General features: G+C 35.3%; 1 protein-coding gene across 4 annotated transcripts in view; it reads left to right on the forward strand.

Moving 5' to 3' along the window:
* Window positions 1-23749, forward strand: part of RPRD1A (regulation of nuclear pre-mRNA domain containing 1A) — a 93736-nt gene that overhangs the window by 13475 nt on the left and 56512 nt on the right. For all 4 annotated transcript variants that reach the window (XM_043977770.1, XM_043977771.1, XM_043977769.1 and 1 more), the window contains exons 2-4: window positions 21020-21149; window positions 22333-22439; window positions 22524-22621. In XM_043977770.1, coding sequence (XP_043833705.1) covers window positions 21020-21149; window positions 22333-22439; window positions 22524-22621 — 335 coding nt within the window. The remainder of the gene's footprint in view (window positions 1-21019; window positions 21150-22332; window positions 22440-22523; window positions 22622-23749) is intronic.

Consider the following 23749-nt stretch of genomic DNA (forward strand, 5'->3'; position numbering starts at 1 on the left):
GACTTATCCAAGGGATATGCTTTCTATTCTCTTGAACAGGAGGCACCCTCACAACCTTATATCTAGAAAAGACTCTCCATGTTGATCGTGATTCCTCAAGAGCAGTGGTCCAGGAGGATTTGGGACTTGGTTACAGTTTTGGAATGTTAACTCAGGATTGTTTCTTTACATATTGTAATTGTCTTCAGAGATTCCTATAAATATTACCTGAAATCATCTTGAGGCAGAGAGTCATGTCTGAGGGCATGGGAGACTATGCTAGTTTAATCCTCTCTCTCCAAGATAGAAATCCTTGGATCTTATATTAATGTTCAATCAAAATTGTTTCTGACAAACTTTTGACCCTAAAATGCAATACAGTAATACTGTTGTTTTTCTTCAACATATGTTTCTGAGTCAGTTCATCAGTGCCTACTTAATCCATAATATAATTTTTGTTTTAATTGAACTGATTTCTGTGGTGCCTTTCATCTCTACAACTATAATGATAGCATTTTAACAATATTATGCTTTGGTTTGTGGTAACAAAAGGCCAAAATCATTTTGTGTGTGGTAATTGGGAAATAACTAAACAAACTACATAAATTTAATGGAACTCTAAGAAATATGACCTAAGATCTGTTTCCAGTTCTAAATCTATGATCTTATAAATGGCAAATACAAACAGCTCAAAGAAAGATGGGAAGACTTATGAAGTGATGCAGAGTGAAAGAAACAGCCAGAAGAATAATATAGTACAACAGTATAAAGGTGGACAAAAGTAAGAGGCCACAGAACTTGGCTTGATAGTGCTATTCAACTGTCAAATTTAAGTATACATCTGTCCTTTCTGTCAAAAATGGGCAAACTTCAAAAGGACCAGTGGCATTTGCTTCTATTCTCAATAACTTTACTTCTAGTAGAATATTTAGGGGACCAAATCATCATTTATAATATTTTTGTAGGAAAACATGAGTGGGAACATTGCCTCCTAACCCCCATCCCTCAGACATATAAGAAATAAGGAATACTACTTAATACTATGTTTCAGACCATAAATTGAGCAGTTTCTGAAGCAGGTAAATACATTGGTTCTGCTTTTATTAGATAATGGAAATCTTATTTCCTTCTATATGAGTCACTTAGATAAAGGTTGAGTAAGATGATGCAATATATTGTCACTTGATATTATTGTTTTGTATTTGAATGATTAAAGTGATAAATATATGTTTGTGATTGAGAAAATTTAAACACTAATCTTAGATGTTAAAAGGAATGGGCTTCCCTTCCAACCCTCCTTGACATTAAACTTAATAATTATTTATATAATACTAATCCTGATCTTTTATTTTTAACATTCTATGTTTAATTTTCTCCTCTTTTTCTAGGAAGAAGACACTTCCTCTGCTTTTTACATCGCAAATAACTTCTACAGCAACAGCAAGTGACAGCATTAGCTTGGGAGGGGAGAAAATGTTCAGACATTTTCCAATAGCAAGCTAGTTTGGCTGTGAGGGTGGAAACTAATAATATAGCAGGGAAAAGCAAGGCAAACTTTCAACAAGGACATATAAAAAAAAGTGTGCTTTGATTTTTCAGCCCAGTTTTGGGGCAGAAGCTACCCCCACAAGGGTTTTGAAGCACAGAAGCAGAAAAAAATATTTGGGGATGACGTAGAAGGGGTCCTTTGACTATCAGTAGAAGTAGGTTTTGACTGTGTTTTCCTCTCTAACTCTGTGTTGGAGGAGTATTGTGGTTTTTCTCTAGGTGTCCCTTGTATGTAGTCAAGTGTTCAATTTTAATTTCTGCCTATTGTATCAATCTGCAGGATAATTTGCTACTATTGTAGGAAGCAGCATCTATATCAGAGGAGGTATTTATGCCTAAAGATGTAGATTAGGCAAAGATTGTACAAACTATCAAAATAATGAATTGAAAGTAGGATTTAATTATTTTATTTCATTTTCATCATGCATCCCATTTGGATGCGTTGGAACATTATCATTTTTAGTTGTGAAACAGTTATATGAACTTGGAAACTACAGGCTACCCAGAAAACATTACTTAATCATCATTTGTATTGGTCATTGTTCATATCCACATCATTTAACGGCATTTAGTAAAATTTAAACTAACCACCTGTATATTCAGGCTTATGTTTAGCCAAACAATTTGACTTTACTCTATTTGGGGGGGACAGGGCAGTGAGGGTTAAGTGACTTGCCCAGGGTCACATGGCTAGTAAGTATCAAGTATCTGAGGCTGGATTTGAACGCAGGTCCTCCTGAATCCAGGGCCGGTGCTTTATCCACTGTGCCACCTAGCTGCCCCCTTGACTTTACTCTTAATCCCTGAACCTTGAAGCCTGTTGGTATCTATATTAATTTAGGTCTCATATGGAGTAATACTTGGAGTCATTGTAATTGTGTGTGTGTGTGAGAGAGAGAGAGAGAGAGAGAGAGAGAGAGAGAGAGAGAGAGAGAGAGAGAGAGAGAGAGAGAGAGAGAGGGGCGCACAATTGGGGTTAAGTGACTTGCCCAGGGTCACACAGCTAGTAAGTGTTAAGTGTCTGAGGCTGGATTTGAACTCAGGTCCTTCTTAATCCTGGGCCGGTGCTCTATCCACTGCGCCATCTAGCTGTCCCATTGTAATTTTTAAAGTGATATATTTTGAAATTCAAGGCCCTTTAAGTGAATAGAAAGAAATAATAAACTGCCATTCCCCAGAGTTTGGAGGGAAAAGATTGTTCTGTGCTGATGAGATTTTGAAGGTAAATGTGGGTGATCGTTTCTAATTCTACTTTAAAAAAATGTGAATTTATAAGCTGTTTATTAATGATCATATCTTCAGTATGTTTTGTCTTCAAAATCTTAATCATATTTTTTTCCCTCCCATACTTTTAGGTAATATATAGTCTATTTCATTACATAATCACTTTCATAATTGCACGAAAATCTATTAAGCAGTTTAAAATGTTATGGTAGACTGAGTAGAGCTGGGAACTAAGAATAGACCAAGTAAGAACTAACTGGAGTCCAAAGAGAAAACCACTAACCCCCAGATAGTTTTGGTTTAGTTAATCTCTTGTCAGAAGGGATTTGATTGAGTAAGGAAGGGATATCACTTAGGGCTAGTTGCCAGTCTTTTTCCTTAAAAGAAAAAACTTCCTGTTTCATAAAACTTGAATGAAAAACTGAAATGCCTCCCATGGGTACCTCCATCCTGCACACATAGCACATGGCCTATATATGGAATAATTCTGAGGAGGGATTTAAGAGCACATGTCAGCAGGGAGTTACACTAGGGGAGCTCTATGAGGATCAAGAAAGAAGAACAGCAGTTTGGGAGTATCTTTATAATTTAGAAACTCAGAGAAAAGGGTGTGTGATACTATAGTACTAAAAAATGCTTTGGCAACAGTAGTTTTAAATTTCTCACGTTAGTAAATGTATTTAAAGCTGTAGCTCATATGGTGGCATTGATAATGTCACATTCTTTGTCATACAGATTTTAATTCTAGTAATGGGAAATGATGCTACAGCTATTTGAAATTAGGCAATTTTACTGTGAAAAAAGCTGTAAAAGAGGTTTAGGTTGTTTTCCACCAAGAACACACAGCAAATTGTCAAGAAATAGTAAGGAGTACCATAATTACAGATCAGATTTGGTAAGAATAGGATTCTTTTTTAAATAGTATTTTATTTTTTCCCACTTACATGTAAAGATAGCTTTTAACATTCATTTTTGTAGTTCTACTCACTTCACTCATCATTAGGTCATGTCAGTCCTTACAGGTTTTTCTGAAATCTGCCTGCTCATCATTTCTTACAGCACAATAGTATTCCATTACATTCATATACCACATCTTGTTCAGCCATTCCCCAATTGATGGGTATCCCCATAATTTTCAGTTCTTTGCCACCACAAAGAGAGCTGCTGGAAATATTTTTTGTGCGTGTGGCTCCTTTCCCACTTTTTATGATCTCTTTGGGATACAGACCTAGTAGTGGTATTGCTAGGTTTTATAGCACTTCGGGTATAGTTCCAAATTGCTCAACAGAATGGTGAAATAGGTTTACAACTCCACCAACAATGCTTTAGTGTTCAAATTTTTCCACATCTTCTCCAACATTTATTATTTTCCTTTTTTCTCATGTTACCCAGTCTGATGAGTTGTTTTAATTTGCATTTCTCTAATCAATAGTGAGTTAGAACATTTTTTTCATATGGCAATAGATAGCTTTGATTTCTTTATCTGAAAACTGCTTGTTCATATCCTCAATTGGAGAATGACTTGTATTCTTATAAATTTCATTCAGTTCTCTATACATTTTGGAAATGAAGCCTTTCTCAGAAACATTGGCTGTAAAAATTATTTCCCAGCTTTCTGTTTTCCTTCTAATCTTGGCTGCATTGCTTCTGTTTGTACAACATGAGGAAAGTGAATAATGAATAGATGGTAGTGGACAGTTTGAATTATATTCAGAATGATAAATATCTTTGCAAATGCAAAGTTTGCTTTTAGATTTTATTGGTCTTTCTGAAGTTGTAGATGCTTCATCTTTTCTGCTCTCATGTATTATGATTAACAGTTTTCTTATATCATCTTTTAAAGGAAGGGAAGAAATTCATATCTAGAAGATGGTTGGAGTCATTGATTTAATTGTTTATATTTCTAATGAAAGCAAACAGCACAGCTGACCTTGTTGTTTGCACTCTGCAAAAATATTATATATCTGCCCTTCAAACTCTAAAATCCTGGTATTTGTGGCATTTTTAGCAATCCTGTTTATGACAGACTGAGTAGTGTTAAAAATTTTTTTTGTTTTCTTAGCTCTTTCTAACTATACTTTTGATTTTTTTAAATTTGAAGATGATGTATGTCAAGCCTAACCTAGTTGTGGATAACTTCCAAATAATGATACATTCAGAAATACCTCCTTTCCAAAAATATTTATTCAAATTCAGAACCTCTAGGCATCTTCTTCTTACCCTCCCATCTTTCGCCATTCTCCACTTTGTAAATGGGATCCAGTGATTGATTTTCTTTTTTAGTAATTACTAGTCATTTTATGCTTATAGGAAGACTCAGAATTGTAATGCAGCTATTTGGATTCTAGGGAAGAGATTATACATGTTGGGCAAATCTATACTTAATAAGTACTTAATCGATTCTGGCTTTGAAATTCTATCACCGTCCTGTTCTTAACAACTGAAGGGTAGTTAATTTTTGCAATCTTATGTAACACAGTCATTTATATTTAGTCAACAACTTTAGAAATTTTATTTTGTTTTTAGACACCATCATCCATCCTACTGCTATGCACACTAGGTAGTAAATATAAATTCTGTAGGAGTAAGTAAGGGACAGAAAATAAGAAATCTTTTACCGAAAGAAACTTGATGTTTTAACATTTGATTACAATGCTCATTTGCAATTGCTAGAATAAAAAGTTAGGAAGGCATACTTTTTAGTTTGCATCTGAAAATTAGTTCAGGGATATGGAACTCTTTGTGCAATAGTATCACAGTGAAAAAAGTGTGGGTGTTCTTTAGGGGAAGTGTTTTTTGGAGGGGTGGTAATATAGAATGCAAGTATGGAAACGTGTTTTGAACTTTATATTTAGAGAAAAGTGAAAATGAATAGATTAGCAGTTAGTGCATCACATATAACCCACTCTTTCTCTGTCTTTTAAAGCTCTTTACAACCTGATTCCTCCCCCCTCCCCCTTTTTAAAAGTGAGGCAATTGGGGTTAAGTGACTTGCCCAGGCTCACACAGCTAGTAAGTGTTAAGTGTGTGAGGCTGGATTTGAACTCAGGTACTCCTGACTCCAGGGCTGGTGCTCTATCCACTGTGCCACCTAACTGCCCCTCCTTTCCCATTTTTAAAAAAACACATTATTCTCTTCCATTAAATCTTCCTGGTATAGTTGCTCTTCTTCACATTAACATTTTATCTCCTGTGTCTGCCTTTCTACCGTCACTTCTTGGCATTCCTGGTTTCCTTTTTTTGTTTGTTTGTTTTTTGTGGGGCAATGAGGGTTAAGTGATTTGCCCAGGGTCACACAGCTAGTAAGTGTTAAGTGTCTGAGGCTGGATTTGAACTCAGGTCCTCCTGAATCCAGGACTGGTGCTTTATCCACTGCACCACCTACCTGCCCCCCTGGTTTCCTTTTAAGACTCATCTCACATAGCACATAATACATGTGGCTTTTCCTAAGTTGCTTGTTTTAGTGCCTCCTTCCTAAAATTACTTTGTATTCCTTTTGTCAATATTCCAAATGTCAGTGTATGTACACATCTCCCCATAAGAATGTAAGCTCCTTGAGAGTGGCACTGTTTCATTGTTGCTTAGCATAGTGCACATGTGGAGCAGGTGCTTTGTAAAGCTTGTGGATTGATTCTAGCACCAGGTAATTTATTTAATGGCCAAGAAATACTTATTGAGGGCCTTCTTTTGTGCACTTGCTTGTAGTGTAACAGCTGTATGTATTTAGTCATTACTGGATTTGGAGTTGAGACAGCATTCGTTCAGTTCCTGTTTCTGTCATTCGTGGCTGCATGATTGTGGGCAAGTTATTTAACCTTCCTGTGTCTCAGTTTCTGGATCTGTAAAATGGAAATAACAAGTGAAAGAACAGAGGAAGAAGAAAAAAATGGTGATTGGTGATTCTTTGCTGTACTGAGGTAGTTATTTTTGGACATGATACAAGTGTTAGAGAGGTCTGTTGTAGTTTTTGCCATCATGTATCCCATACATAACAGGGAAATTGAGATTTAGCAAAATAGATAACTGCCATTTCTGGTGTTTTCATGAGGACATAAATTACACTTTTAGAAGGAACCTTAAAACTATTGCCCATTATGAAGTTTGGGACAAGAAATTGATCACAGGGGCACATACTGTGTTCACAGTTGCCCATTGAAGGAAAGGGATGTGGAAGAAAAAAATAACTTGAAAAGTATATAGCTCAGGTTAAGAAGGGAATTTTGATTTTTGGACTGTGGCTTATAACTTAAGGATGCAAAAAAAAATTAAGGATGACATTTCTTTTTTTTTAATTATAAAAGTATTTTATTATATTCCAGTTACATGTAGAGATAGTTTTCAACATTTGTTTTTATAAGATTTCTAGTTTCAAATGTACAATAACATTAAATATATTTCTGCATTAGTCATGTTATAAGAGAAGAATCAGAGCAAAAAAGGAAAAACCTCAAAAAAGAAAAACAACAGCACCAAAACCAAAAGAAATAGTATGGTTTAATCTGCATCCATATTCCACAGTTCTTTTTTTTTTTTCTGGATTTGGAGAGCCTTTTCCATCATGAGTCCTTTGGAACTATCTTGGACCATTGTATTGCTGAGAAGAATCAAGTCTATGACAGCTGATCAACACATAATGTTGATGATACTGTGTACAATGTTCTCCTGGTTATGCTTATCTCACTCATCATCAGTTTATGCAAGTCCTAAGGATGACATTTCTTGGCCAGAGATGAAATACCCCTAACAAATGATGTATATATTTTACAGGTATTTTGCAAATCTAAATGGGCTTTAAAAAGGATGGAAAAGAGAGACTGTCCATGTACATTTCCCAGATTAGATTGTGTAGAGTACCAGGGGTTCTTTATCATGCACCACCTAGGAGCTCTATGGAACTTGGAAAGAGGGGGAAAAAATGACACCTTTATTTTTCACTAACCTATAATTGAAATATAACGTTTCCATTAGTCATGAATGTAGGTAACCGCAGCCTTCATGAACCCTGATATTTCTTCTTTTTTTTTGGTGGGCAGTGAGAGTTAAGTGACTTGCCCAAAGTCACACAGCTAGTAAGTGTTGAGTTAATATTTCTTTAAAAATAAAATTTAACTTTAACACGTCTACATTTTACATGTTTATTTTTAATGGTGTTTATTTTATTTTTTTCCAATTACATGTAAAGATAGTTTTCAGTATTCATTTTTGTAAGATTTTGAGTTCCACATTTTTCTCTCTCCCTCCCTTCCTTCCCCCCTCCTGAAGCCAGCAAGCAATCTGATATAGGTTATACATTACAATCATGTTAAACATATTTCCACATTAGTTGTGTTTTGAGAGGAAAATCAGAACAAAAGGGGAAAAAGTGCAAGAAAGAAGCAGCCAAAAAAAAAAAAAAGAACCACTAACAAAAGTGAAAATAGTATGCTTCTATCTGCATTCAGACTCCATAGTTCTTTTTCTGGTTGTGGAGAGCATTTTCTATCATGAGTCTTTTGGAATTGTCTTGAATCATTGTATTGCTGAGAAGAACTAAGTCTGTCACAGCTGATCATAACAAAATGTTGTTGTTACTGTTTACAGTATAATGTTCTCTTGGTTCTGCTCAGTTCGCTCAGCATCAGTTCATGTAAGTCTTTCCAGGTTTTTCTGAAATCTGCCTGCTCGTCATTTCTTACAGCACAGTAGTATTCCCTTACATTCATATACCACAACTTATTCAGTCATTCCCCAATATATGTCTGTATTTTAAATGAGTTGTCTTGTTATTTAATGTGTTAATAAAGAAGCACATGTTACTATATCATATTTTTTTGATTTTTTATAATTATTTCAATATAATTGGTCTTTTAATTCTGTGTATATTATTTTATGTATTAAAAAATGTGTTTATTATACATTTTAAAAAAAATTGTGAGGAGGGGCCCCATGGGCTTAGCTAGACTGCCAAAGCAGTTCATTACACCAAAAAAATCCATGAAGAAGAAAAATAACAGCTGATACCTGGAAATTTACAGGAGACCAAATTCCAGGAAAAGCCAGTAGTAAAAGCCCTGATTTCAGTTGAGTTTATACAGATACTCAAATTGAGTCAACAAACAAGGAACTGGAAGTCCTAATGAAAGGGGAAATTTTTACCTCCTAGTTATCTCTGACTTGATGGGATGGTATACACAACAGGTTCATATCTCTGACCTGATTCAAAAGGAAAAAAGCAGATAAAAGGGGAAGGGTGAGGAAATCTGGGGACAAATATGGTGGAGAATATGTAGGTGGTGATCAAAGGAGGGAGAAATAAGTAATTATGCCATTGAAGTATACTACAAACCACATGGACAGAAAGAAGAAATAGATGAGTTTGGGAAACAGGTTACAAACCTGGTACAAAGGGGGCACTTATTCAGACATCTGGAACTCTCCTGCCAAAAGCTATGCTGCTAATTAGCTTGATGAACTAGCATTTGTATAGCACTTAATGAATTGTAAAGCATTTTACATATGTTCTCTCATTTAATCCCAACAACATTTCTGTGAGGTAGGTGCTATTACCTTCCTTTTGCAGATGAAAATAATTGACTTGACCTAGTGATAATTTCATCCTTTAAAAGTTAGAGGAAATTAAAAGGGGAAATACTACTTTAGATCTCTTTCTTACTAATGGAAAGGGGTTTTGGAGTGGAAATCATGGGAACTTTGGGGGTGAAGTGATCACCCCACTCTAGAGTTTGACATGGAGAAGTGAAAATCTGAGTCTTGTCTGGCACTATAGATTTTCACAATGTAGATTTAGAAGGGAACGGAGGAAAAATAGGTTCTCATGGAGGGAAGTCAGCCAAGGTAGTGATGGGAAATGATTAGGAATGAAATTCTGAAGACTTAGTGGGAAGCAATTCCATTGAGGAGGAAGCAGAATGAGACTTCTGAAGATACCAATGTAGACACACCCAGAACTCAGCAAATAACTTAGATTTTAAATGTATGGAAGATGGAATCAAGTTTAGATAATAGAGAATAAAATCATAGACTTTAAGTCTGCGAAGGAACTTTCAAGGATATCAAGTTCAAACCCTTCATTATACAGAAGAGGAGACTGAAGCCCAAAGAAGTTAAGGTACTTGCCCAGTAAGGTAGAAATTGAACCCAGTCAATAAGCATCCTACTCTGTGCCATGTACTGTGTTTAAAGACACCAGAGGTTTGAGAAAAGTAAAAACAAGGTCCCTGTTCTTCTTAAGAACGTTATTTGGAAAGACACGTGAAAATAACCATATACATAAAAGATATATCTATAGTTGAAAAGGAATATAATTTCAAAGGGAGGATGCTAGCAGTGTGTATGGGCAGGGAGTGGGGGAAGGACAGGCCAGGAAAGATCTCTTGTAGAAGTTGGTGGGAATCTTTGAAGGAAGTCAGGGAAGCTCAGTAAGAAGTGAGGAGAATCAGCATTCTAGACACAGGGGGCAGTCAGCCAGTACAAATACAGTTAGGTGGAGTGTCATGTGAGTAACCCAAGGAGGCCATTGTGATTGGATCATGGAGTTCTTGGACAAGTAAAGTGTAAACTGACTGAAGAGATGGAAAGAACTAGGTTATGAAGGCCTTAACTCCAAGTCCAGTGCTCTGTCCACCATACTGTTAAGATTGTGGCTCAGAATGAGGGAAACAAAGGACAACCCAAAGGCTATTTTTAAAGCTATAGAGAGGAAAAATGATCAAAGAAAGGATAAGTCTTTTGGGGTGTATGGGATGATGATTGCTGAAAGCAGGAGGCAGAGCTTCAACAATTAAAAATAAACTTTTTATTGCCTTTTTAAAAGGCTGTTTTCTCTGCAAACAAGAACAACCTTTACATTGGAAATGCAAACAAAAATTACTAGCATGGAGTTGATACCTGATACATATAAGGAGAGAGCAGGAAGGTACCTCACAGATCTTTTTTTTTTTTTTTAGTGAGGCAGTTGGGGTTAAGTGACTTGCCCAGGGTCACACAGCTAGTAAGTGTTAAGTGTTTGAGGTCGGATTTGAACTCAGGGACTCCTGACTCCAGGGCCGGTGCTCTATCTACTGCACCACCTAGCCACCCCTCACAGATCATTTTGAATTCATCACTTGACCCAAATGAATTACATCCTTGGTCCTAGAATAATTAGCATATGTGACTGCTGGTTAACTCTCAACATTTGGAAGATTATGGAAAATGGAATAAGTACCTCAGGATTGGCAAATGAGAAAGGCAAATGTTCTAGTTTTAAAAAATGGGAAGTATCTGCACATATAGTCCAGTAAACTTAATTTTGATTCCTGGAAAAATTCTAGATCATTAATATTGCCAAACATCTAGAAAGGGAATCAGTGCTTAAAAGGAATCAGCATGGCTTCATTCAGAGCTGGTCATGCCAGACAAATCTCATTTTCTTTTGGATGAGATTACTAGTAGATAAGGGGGAATGTTGTGTTTACTGTTTACCCAAATTTCAGGTAAGCCTTTTGATGAAGTATCTCATACTAAATTGGGGTAGATAAAGAGAAGCAGTCTGGAAATATTACAATTAGGTTGGCTTCAGAAATAGGTCTACAGTGAAGTACTCCAGGGATCTATACTTACCCCAGTGTTGTTAATATTTTCATCAGTGACTTGGATAAAGGCATTGAAGATATGTTCATCAAATTTTCAGGCAGTACAAAGTTGGGAGAAATCCCAACAGCGTATGCCAGAATTCGGAAGGATCTTGACAGACTCTTGGACCTGATTGGTTTTGGGTGCCATAATTTAAGGAGGACGTTGATAATCAGAAGACTGTTAAGAGGAGGCACTCAGAATGGTGAAGGGCCTTAATTACATGTCATAGAAGAAAGTGGGAAGAGAAGAGAAGAGAAGATGGGGAACAACAAGATATCTGTCTTCAAGTGTGCCCTCAATGAGGAAGAGGAATTCAGTTTGTGCACTTTGGCTCCAGAGAGCACAATCAACGAGAAATAATGGGTACAAATTGCAAAGAGACAAATGTAGATTTAATGTCAGGAAAAACTTATAACAAAGCCGTCCAAAAGTGGAATGGGCTTTGTCCAATTCTTAAATTTTGTGATCCTCTAAGTATAACTTACAAGGCTGTTAAGAACCTTAAATGAGATAAAAGATGCTGAGCGTGTGGTAAACTGTAATGTGCTATTTTAAACGTCATTGTAGTGGAAAGGTGTTGGATTGAAACCATAGAGAAGTCAATCAGCTTTCTTAGGACCCAGTTGCCTTATCTCTGTAATAAAGGAGTTGAACTAGATGGGTTCTCAAATCCCTTCCATCGCCTTGAACCTGGGTTCAAATCTCATCTGACCATTACCAGCTAGTGATCATTGTCCTGTCACTTTTATCTCTCTGAACTTCAGTTCTGTTGCCTCTAAAATGAGGTATAATAATACCTTTTCCATTGGGGTTATTGTGAAGTTTAGAGGAGTTAATGTTTGTATAGTACTTGGCAAATTTGTAAGTGCTATGTCAATTGTTATGGATAAGAGGGGACTGTTGTGGGTATATAAGAGCTGCTAAGCACAGAAGTTGCTAAGCTTCAGGAAGCAGGATAAGAAACATTCATGTGTTTATTCTGCTGGGAGGGAAGGTGTCAAGAAACATGACCTGAGAGAGGATAGAACATCGGGGCTAAGTAGTTATATGGGTATTTATTATGACTGTACTTTTATCTAGATAGCAAAGAATGAGCCATGCATGATGCTTTCTTCAAGGAAAGATATTGCTAAAATGTAGCTTATTTTTGGATTTTCTCTTGGGGCTCCAGTTGTGGTTTTTAGTACTTATTCTCTTGTAATATACAAATAGATTACTGCCTTTAATAAGGTTGTAAAGATAGAAGTAATATGTTTTATTAGTTGAGGAAATGAAAGACCTTTTTAAGTTTGCATAGGTGACAATTCATTTCTAGGAACAAATGAAAGAATTGAGTATAAGGGAGAATTGGGATAGTTACCTGAGATTTTAATTGATTTTATTTTAAGCTGTGATTGTGGTTAGCAAAGTACAACTCTCCACCTCCATTGTAATACACATGAACTAGATAGATTGGAAATCCAAAATACTCTAAAGGTGTTTATATACCAAAGGAAAGTGTAGGGGTCTTTATGGGAAATATTCTGGCATGCCTATAATTTTAAGGTGATTTAACACTTATTTTTTTGTTAGAAGGACTGGAGAATTGTCTCTTGATTTAAGTTAATATCCAAGATTGCTTGGGGCTGGGAAGAGTCTAGAGAATTGAGGTTATACTGTGTAGCTGATTAGAAGAGGAAAGGTCAAAGAAAAATGTTAGGCATTTAAAAGATATTTTGATTGCATGTGTCATGTTCTGAAATACCTGCGATTGTGATTTCAGAATCTTTTGCCTAGTACTCTATTTAAAGTAGCTATTTCCTTTTATTGTAGTGTAGTTACTGTACTTTGGGCACTAAATAATCTTTTTTTTTGTATCATCTATTTAATGCATGTGTGTTTGTGTATTAGTAGATTCCTTAAGTACAGGGACCTTGCTAGCACTTGCTGTAATATTTTAGTTGTTGGCTGTATTGGTACATTGAATTCAACAGACATTTATTAAATTAGAACCTTTCTAAGGGCAAGGCATTGAAAGCATGTATTTGTGAGCTGATAACTTGTAACTCAGAATTCATTTTCTTATAAAAAACAATGGGAAGAAATTGCAAGGAAGATTTCAGTTCATTTATGAAGATAGGTGTTTCCTAGTATAATAGCTGTCTGTGATATTATACAGCTATCCTTGTCAGACACTGGACAGTCCTTTCTGGGGATGTTGTAACGGAGATTTATGCTTTGGATAGTTATGAACAGTTTCTTCCATAATTCCAAATTGTTTTCCTAATTAGTTGGACCAGTTCATGCTTTGACATTCATATAGTGTGCCTGCTTTTCCACACAGCTCCATCAATATTGGCTATCTTTTATGATAATTTTAACCCCTATTTGCTTAAATTCTCTGAAGCCATTGTTGTAAAGGTCTCTCCTTCTGATGTGATCTTTTATATTTAGGTCCCAATTCAGAATTTATCATGGACTATTGTGTAATACTATCAAACTGCTTTCCACTTTTCTCATTAGTTCTTATTGAATAATGAATGAATAGCATTTATTAAGTGCTTGTTTGCAAATCACTTTGCTAAGTGCTTTGGTTATAAAAGTGAGACAGTCCCTGTTATCAATTCTAATAGGAGAAATAACTATGAGTTAAGTCCCTTGGTTTCTAGAATGCAGTGAAATGATGCTTTAATGTTATTTCCATGGGTAAAAATTAACTGTTGAACCATTTGGAAGTGCCAAGGACTTTGATGGCACGAATTTACTTTTTTGGATCTTCAGTAGCTGAGGCTGTGGATTGCTTCTTAGGATGATGTCTGAGAGCACTTGGCTAGAAGCATTGATGTTTCCAAGGCTTTTGGTTTTAGGATCCTGGACTTCCTTCATCAGGGTCCAAAGGAAGATAATGGTCAAAGTAGTGGTGGTAGTTTGAGCTGTCTGGCATATGCTACCTCCTTTCTCTCCCTCATGGTGCTTTGTTCTTTCAGCTACACTAGTTTTCCTGTCCTGTGCATGGCATTGGTTTGGCATAGATGTCACTCCTCCCTAGTGCCCTTAGGGCTAAATTAAAAGAAAGAATAATGGTCTGTGGTGAGGTGCCTGCCTATTGGCGGGTAATTGGTCCTTATTATAACCAGGTTAGTTTTTTTGTTTGTTTTGGGGTTTATTAAACAGTTGGCTGCTATTTCTAGGTCTTGCCTATCTTGTCTAATTCCATTAATCTACTTTTCTTGTTTTTTTAACCAATATCAAACACTTCCATGATTACTGCTTTATAATATAGTTTGAGAATGAGAAATGCTATTTCTCCTTCATTCCTACTTTTTTTCATTATTTACCTTGAGATGCTAGACTTTTTATTCCTCTTGAGTGAATTTTATCATTTTGTCTAGTTGATAGAAGCCCAATCAGCACATTGTTCATGTCAGAAAAAACATGTCTCATTTAGCACTTCCAGTCCAGCATTTCACTACCAATAGCTTTATCTTTGAATTGACAAGTTTTTATTTTTGTCTTTCAAATTTATTTTCCTTTACATTACTGTAGTCATTATATAAATTGTTTCTCTGATTCTTGTGCCGTTGTGTATCAAATTCTATTTCTCTAAATGTCATTTGTCATTTCTTTCAGTGTTATAGTATTCCCCAGCAATTCCCCAGTTTAATCACCTCCTTGTTTTTAGTTCTTTGTTACAACAAAAAGTACACTTGCTTGTACATTTTCAGAGGGTGTGTGTTACAGAAGGATCTTTTCTGTTTATACTTCATATACTAGCTCTACTCTTTGTGTAGTATGGGTATTCAAAGTTCTAGTTCCATATGTCATTATAGAATGGTTGAACCAATTTGCAGCTCCAGCATTGCAATAGTGTTACTCATCCTCTCTACAGCCCAACCAACAGTTCTATTTTCCTTGTTTGTCGGCTTTTCCAGTTTGATGGGTATGAGGTGGAACCTTAAAGTTGTCTTAATTTGGGTTTCTCTTACTATTAGTGATTTGAAGTATTTTTTTTCTTTTGGTTGCTGTAGCTTGCATTTCTTTTGAAAAATACCTCTTCTTATCCTTTGACCATACGTTTATTTCTTATTTATCCTTTTAATATTTTTTAAATTACAGTAATATAATATTGCATTTACTCTCACTTTCCTCTTTCACTATTCAGAAATAGAATTTCACACTGTTTTATAAGAACAAAAAGAAACTTCCTAAAGGCTTCCCTTTTTAGTATCTTTTCTCATTTGTAAGATGGAAAGATTCAAAATATACTTTGATGCTTTCCCCCTGCAAAGCGCAAAGACTTGCACTTGATCAGAAAGTGTTTATATTTATGATTTTCTTTCTTTTCTGATGCTGGGCTTGATATCTGGGAAAGAGAGATCAGTCAGTCCCCCCTAATATTTGAGATAGATTTTTAGAGAGTTTTCCCATCAAAGGAGAAATAGGGCAGCAATTAAGGAGGTCTGTATTTGGAATACTGCCTGGCCGAAAAGGAATTGGCAAATCGAGGTTGAAGTTTCTTTTTTTTTTTTCTGAGGTTGAAGTTTTTTAAAATGCAGATATGGGTTTTAGTAAATGTCTATGAGGAGATTAGAACTTTTTACAAGAGAAAGTCTTCCTAGTCTTTACCACACAAATTAATTATTAATTTTAAGGAGATAGGAAAAAACTGAGGACAAAATTTGTTAGGAGCCAAGGGTCTCATTCAGCTATGCTTTCTGGATGTGTAACAATGCTTGGTAGAACACTAAACAGTGGCAGAGGTGAATTTTGCTTAATAAAGAATACTTTTAAAAGCCTCTGGGAAGGTTAATTGCAAAAGCTTTGTGAATTGTGTGAATAATATCTTTCTTCCTCACATCTAGCCAAGATCAGCACCACATAGGGGATGGCGATTTAGAATGATAGAGGTAGGGAGACTGGAGGAAGTTATGAAAATAATTGTGAATACTTTTCTGAGAAGGGCACATCTAGGTAGGATGTTCCAATGTGGATTTTAGGGTATAATGAGAGCCTGGGGAAGCCCACAATGTATAAGAGGATTATGGAAAGGGATATGGGAGGCAAAAGCCACCTGGCTGCTTTATAATTTTGTCTGGGACCTGTCTTGTGGCTAGGAGAGATGACTTCTTCACGTGGCCCTGATCCTTAGGACCCCTACAACTCCAGCTAATAGCCTAGTTTAGGCACATTTTTAGTTTATATAGTCTTTTGTGGATTATTCCAAGAATTCAGCCAATTGACATCAACTTTTAGAACATCATCTTTTCAAAGAATAGTGATGTTGACTGTGACTCTTTGTTCCAGTGATGTAGATAATAGCCCCTTTCTTCTTGGTCTGTGTAATTCATAAATATTGCATATTCATTTAGCATGCTGCTACAGATCTCATTTATGGTGGAGTTAGAGGTACTATGTGCCAGTTAGGCACATTTTCACCGATAATGGTAGCAACCTGCTTATGCCTACCATGCATACTAATGTTGCCCTTGGGGTTGATAATTTTAGTTCACTAGCCACTGTTGAATTCTATAATTTGCAGCTGTAAAGCACCACCAGTAGAATTGGATTGTAGATGGGCTTTTTCAGCAGTCAACTATTTAGAATCATTTGAAAGCACCTTTCAGTTTCTCAAGTGCAGTGCAGTCCATTTTATCCTATTTCTTTCTTCTATGCCGAACTGTATCTGTATTATCTATATCATTTATTTAATGTAAACTAAACTTGGTTTACTGTCCAAAGAGCAACACGGGACATGCTTTTTTGTCTTTGTTTTTTTTTTTTCCAGGGAAGGTGATTAGTTCACTGTTAAAAATCACCATGGTTTTTCATTGGTAAGGCTTACAGTGGACTATCCTTTGAGGGGTGGGGGTTTAATTTTATCTTCATTGCTTAGCTGAGTGTCTTACTTAACTAGTAAATGCTTAACAAATGATTGTTGACTTGATTTGATGCAGTTAGTGTGATGTCATCTGTTAATTTGGAGAACCCAACTACCACTAAGATAACTTTTTTGTTTGATTCTTTGGCAGCAAATCTTCCATGACCCTGGGGAATGCCTTGGTGAGCACGACCTTGTTTAAACAAAACAAAACAAAAACCAAGACATGTCAACACAGTGGATTGTTGAATACGCATTTCTGTAGTCATGGCACTTGTTTAGTTTAATAATTTTGAAGTACTTGTTAGAGTGATGTCCCAGGAGATGTAAAATTTTATTTTGCTTTCTTCATTTAAATGTGTGTGTGTGTGGTTTTTTTGTTTGTTTTTTAGTGAGGCAATTGGGGTTAAGTGACTTGCCCAGGGTCACACAGCTAGAAAGTGTTAAGTGTCTGAGGCCAGATTGTAACTCAGGTACTCCTGACTCCAGGGCCAGTGCTCTATCCACTGCGCCACCTAGCTGCCCCTAAATGTTTTCTTAAAACTTATAAAAAGAAACACAGTATATTCTTAGCTGTGTGACTGTCAGCATGTTGAAAGACTTGGGGATATTTAGCCTAGAGATTTTTTATGGTTGCCTCTGCCCAAAAAAAGGGCTTGGTTGTTTGATAAAAATTGTTTCACATTGATTACTGACTGCATGGAAAAATCTAGGTAGATTTTTTGGCAGTTATTAGTAGAACTGATTTTTTAAAAAGTAATTCAAATAAGCATGATTCATTAGCATGAAAAAAAATAGAATTCTTAATTATTCACCTATAATTAATGGTATAGATGCTTTTTTTTTTTTTTGGTGGGGCAATGGGGGTTAAGTGACTTGTCCAGGATCACACAGCTAGTAAGTGTCAAGTGGTATAGATTCTTGAATGCTATATTGCTTTTTTATGTAGGTACATACTGATTTTTAGGGGAGGATGAAAGATGTTATAAAAAGTCTTTGAGTAAGGTGGTTTAATCCATTAACATTGTGTTAAATCTTTAAGTTAAATTTTACTTAGCTTTGGATTTTAAGTTATTTTCCTTGTTGTATTGGAGTTCCAGCATTAATATTTTACTATTCTATTCCCTATCCATACTTAAAGCTAATTAAGTGTTACTCTTTTTCCTGTTTTGTAGTATTATAACTTAATATTTTTTCCCCTTGGGCTTTGAATGCGATAGTAACTTCTGTCTTTTATCATTGCTGTCCTAATTTTAACTACTGTTGTCAGGTTTCTTATAATGATCATAAATACAACTTGATTTCTATTTACCTCAAATTAAGTCAAAATTTCAGAATATCAGACTGAACAATACTTAAAACAATATAGTAAGCAAAAACAGTGTCTAAGTTTTTCTGATCCAAAGAAAAAATAATCCATAAAGATTTCATATATATCTTTTCCAGTATATTTTTGGTAATTTTGTTTTATTATGTCACTTTTTTTTAACATGTGTTACACATGGGAGTAAATAAATGGGAGGGTATTTCATAGACTAGACTTTGAAAAACATTTTTGAATACTTTTATTACTCAGTAATAATACATGGGTATTCATAGTTCTCACATAACCTTTTCATTCATGTTTCTGAAATAAAATATTTTGAAGATGTGCTTAAATTCATCCCTTACTGACACCTTTCTTAGGTGCAGAGATATAGACTATCATATGGTCCTTTGTGGCAGTACTTTGAAAATCAGTAAGATGAGGATACATCCCTGTTCTAAATAGCATATCATGTTGTCCACTTTCTAGAGCAGGCAATGAAGTTTTTCTACATAGTGGACTAAAGGGTTTTATAGAATATCAGGATTTAAAACTTGCTGAAAGAAAATTTTATTTCACTGCCTTTATTCCCTTCTTCCTTTTAATCCAAATCTTTAAATAATAATAAAAAAATAAGAGAATAAGTAAAACTTTTGTCTCTCAGTGATTGGGCAGACTTGGATATTGCATATTTTAAAATGCAGGTAAAATGTGAGAACTCTTTGTAAACTAGAAAGCTTTGTGTAAATGTAAACTGATGATAATTTTTTAAAATTGTAATTACTGATCACATGGTAGAGTTTCCATTTTTTCTTTATTCATTTTTATTTTTTGAATTAAATCTTATTTCCAAATTTTTTCCCTTTCCCTATCCATTGAGAAGACAAAAATAAAACCCTATGTGAATGTGTAGACAAGTAAAACAAATTTCTGCATTGGCTATTTACATGAAGATTAAATAAATGGTACTTTTTAAATGTTTTCAGTGATATCTCTTGATGAAATGGCTTCATGGTTATGTGTAAACCAGTCCAATAAATGTTTATTAAATCCCTGCTATGTACTAGACTCCTAGGATACAAAGCCAAAACAGTTTTTTCCTTCAAAGAACTTACATTCTATTGGAGAAAACAACATGTATATACATAGATGTATATAAAGCAGCTTTGTCTTTTACTGCCTTGGTGACATTAGGCAAGTTACTTAATTTCTCTTTCCTCATCTATAAAAGGAAGGGGGTTAAACCAGATGACTTCTTTATATCCCTTCCAGTTTTAAATTGATGATCCTATGATCTTTATACAAGATAATATTGGGGATAAGGAGGCATTTAGCCACTGGGTGCTGGAAAGCTTTATATCAGAGGAGCCATTTGAGCTGAACCTTGTAGGAAAACAATGATTCTCAGAAGCAGAGGTGAGTAAGAAGTGTATGCCAATTATGGGGGACAGCCTGTACAAAAGCAAGGGGAAATGGAAACAAATGTATGAGGAACTGTAAATAAGTCATTATGCCTGGATCCCAGAAGTTATGGAAAGGAATTATATGTAAGGAGATGAAGTACATGTATGATACGGCTAGGTTGTGAAGAGCTTTATATGCTAAACAGAAGTTTATGTTTGATTCTAGAACTGAGGTGGAACCACTGGAGTTAATTGAATAGTGATGTGACATAGTAAGCTTTGCTTTAGAAAAACAGCCGCCAGTTGTATGGAGGATGGATTAGACTGGGCAGAGACAAGGTGTGGAGATCAGATAGGAGGAAATTGCAATAATCTAGGCAAGAGGTGATGAAAGCCCTTAAAAAAAAAATAGGGACCATCACAGTAAGGTAATTTAGGACTAATTGAACTCAGTTTTACTGTGGAGTAAAGCAAAGTGGCAAGCACCCAGGGCTTATGGTGCTTTCCTCTCTCTCTGTACTAAGGTGTTGGAAGAGCCACCCTAACCTACTCAGCCCACCACTCACTTGAGGGGAGGAAAAGAGATCCAGGGAAGGCATTTCTGCTTTTATGGTCCCCAAGAATCATGGGGAACAGCTTATGTAAACCTATGGAGATAGGAATGTAACATATGAGCAATAGCCAGTACGCCAATTTGACTAGAATATAGAGTGCATGAAAGGGACCTGTGTTGTTATAAGCCCAGAAGATTGGCCGGAGCAAGATGATTTGTGAAAGGGCTTTATTTGCTGACTTGCAGAGTTTGTATTTTATCCTAGATACATTAGGTGGCTACTAGAGGAGAGGGCAGTACTATCCAGACTCTCTAGGAAGTCAATGAGTTAGTTATCTAGCAAAAGTAAAAAAATATATCAATCACACTGGAACAAATTCTTTTCCCCCAAAAAAAGTGTTACAGTAGAACTGACTGTTTATCTGTAATAAGCATTTCTATTTCACTATTAAAGACATTCAGATGTTCTTGCTCTTTTGTTAAACTATTTACTATTGATTTTAAACCTTTTCTTATTTTTCTTTATTTTTCAGCAAAACCAAACAGGAAACTGACATTTCTTTATCTAGCCAATGATGTTATCCAGAATAGCAAAAGAAAAGGGCCAGAATTCACAAAAGATTTTGCACCAGTCATAGTTGAAGCCTTTAAGCATGTTTCCAGGTATAGTAAAATATTATTTTTAAATAAGACTTTTCCCCCTAAAATTTGCCCTTTCAGATTGTAAAAATATTTCCCATAAAGCTTCCTTTTTAGTCAATCAATCATTTAAAAAATGCCAACTATGTACTGAGCACTATACTACGTGCCGGGGATATCATAATGAAGACAATAATCTAAAACTCTCAAGAAGTTTATATTCTGTTGGGAGAGAGAACATGTTTGTACATATGTACAAGCTTATCTTGAAGAAAACACTTAAGTGGTATTTTGGACCATTGATAAATCTATAAGGATGCTTTATAGAGGAATTAGTTGAATATAAATATTAAACCTGCAGATTTTTCATAATCCCTTTTGAGAAGCCTTAAAGTATTGCCTTGCCTAATGATTTTTGGTATTCTTTAATTTTTTCCTCTTCCTTTATTTCTTGTCCAAAATATTGAATATCGGAGACAGCTAGGTGCTGCATTGGATAAAGCACTGGCCCTGGATTCAGGAGAACCTGAGTTCAAATTCAGCCTCAACCACTTGACACTTACTAGCAGTGTAACCCTGTGCAAGTCACTTAACCCTCATTGCCCCGCAAAATGTTGAATATGGTGGTTGTATGTTAAGGATAATTTTTAATTTGGGCTGCACCTTGTAATGAATGTCCATATATGTGTTTTGAAATGTAGAATCTTCTTAAAATGATTCTACATTTTGAATAATTGTATCACAGTTTAAACTAAATATAGCAATTTCATAACAGCCATTACTTGCCTCTGTGTGTGTGTGTGTGTGTGTGTGTAGCATATATAAAGGATTTTGTGTTCTTTTCCTGAAGTTCTTGAGCAAATGTATGAAGAGAAAAAAAAGCTAAGAAATAACAAAGCAAATTATTTTAGATAAGGATAGCTCGAATTATAAAGCCTAGTCATATATTTTACTAATTTAAGTCATATGAAACAAGTCCTATGCCCTAAGAGTTAAGATTTATTATAATACAGCAGATTTATAATGTTTTCATAGTTTGAGTAGTGCTGCTATTTGTATTGCTTTTTTAATCTGTTCTGAATTACTGGTCAGTTCAGAGATTCTGTTCAAGGTATTATTGATTACATATAAAACTACCACTAACCTTTTTCAGAGGCCCAGAACTTCAGGTTTTTAACTATTAATATTACATTTATTTTTCCTTCAGCGAGACAGATGAAAATTGTAAAAAGCATCTTGGAAGAGTGCTAACTATTTGGGAAGAAAGGTCTGTTTATGAAAATGATGTGTTAGAACAACTTAGACAAGCTCTCTGTAAGTATATATAAATTTAATCATGATTTTATTTGCAAAATATTATTTTTTTCTTGAAAATAATTAGATTTTCCTTTAAATCAGATGGCGATAAGAAGTCTAGAAAGCGTTCATATGAACAGATAAAGGTGGATGAGAATGAAAATTGTTCAGCACTAGGATCACCAAGTGAACCTCCACAGGTAGAAATGATCTTTCAAAAGAGAATCCCAGTATACAGGGGGGCCTCAAAAGTCTTAGTGCAGTTTTAAGCTTTAACAGCTTAAAGCTTTGACCGCTTAAACCTGCACATCTATGACTTCTGAGACTGCCTGTTGTAAATTACATGTCTTATTACATTTTTGTTGTTAGAGTCTTCATTGAAATTTACTCTGGTAAATTGCTTTTATAAATGGAAGGGTAAGGAAAGATCATCTGAACTAAATAAATGTCACATATAACTATGCAGATTTTTTGTTTACCACATTGCTTATGTTTGCCCAAAGTAGGATTCCATTCTCTTGGAAAAAATAAGATGTCCTGAGATGACTTATTCCTTCTAAGTAAATGATACTTCATTAAAATGCTGGGTTGTAACATTGAGACTCCCAAACTCATATTTTTACTGATATATGTTGTTGTTTTCTGTTTTTTTTTTTAATTGGAAGGCTTTTTAAAGTGCTTTTAAAGGGACTTAAAAAATTAAATACTGTAGTGATAAGTAAAGGATTATAGTGATCTCTGAGATCCCTTCTAGTTCTAAGTTTCTATTCCTCATTTTTTTCAAAGATGAGTTAATATCCTTCTTTCCATTTTGCACATTATGGCATCTTTCTTATAGAGCTTCTAGAATGATATTTTTTTTTCCTGGGCTTATATAGGATTCACTTATTAGCTGTACAACTGTGGGTAAATTACTTAACCTTTTTGGGCCTCCGTTCCCTCATCTGCAAAATGAGGGGGTTGGACTTGATAACCTTTAAGGACTCTTCCATCTGTAAATTTATGAATCTGTGATCTAAATCAAGAGGAATGTTATCTCTTCCTCTTTAAAGAGACTAATTTTCTTGGGGGTCTTTCTCCATTCTTTCAGCTTTCTAATTCTAGCTTGCCTGCTTTTGAGTTGAGGTAAGTATTTTATGAAGAAGGGGAAGTATAGATCATATTCTACCCTAAAGGCCCTGGATATAGAAGGAATCTTAAATGGGATAGTTTCTTCCTAATTTATTCAGCCTCTTATCCTTTTTAAAGTACTAACTCAGAGCTGTAACCAAAATACTTGATACTACATACCCAGATTCCCTGGTTTATACCTTCAGATGTAGCCCTAT

The sequence above is a fragment of the Dromiciops gliroides genome, chromosome 1 (genome assembly GCF_019393635.1).
Source record: "Dromiciops gliroides isolate mDroGli1 chromosome 1, mDroGli1.pri, whole genome shotgun sequence".
Classification (NCBI taxonomy): Eukaryota; Metazoa; Chordata; class Mammalia; order Microbiotheria; family Microbiotheriidae; genus Dromiciops; species Dromiciops gliroides.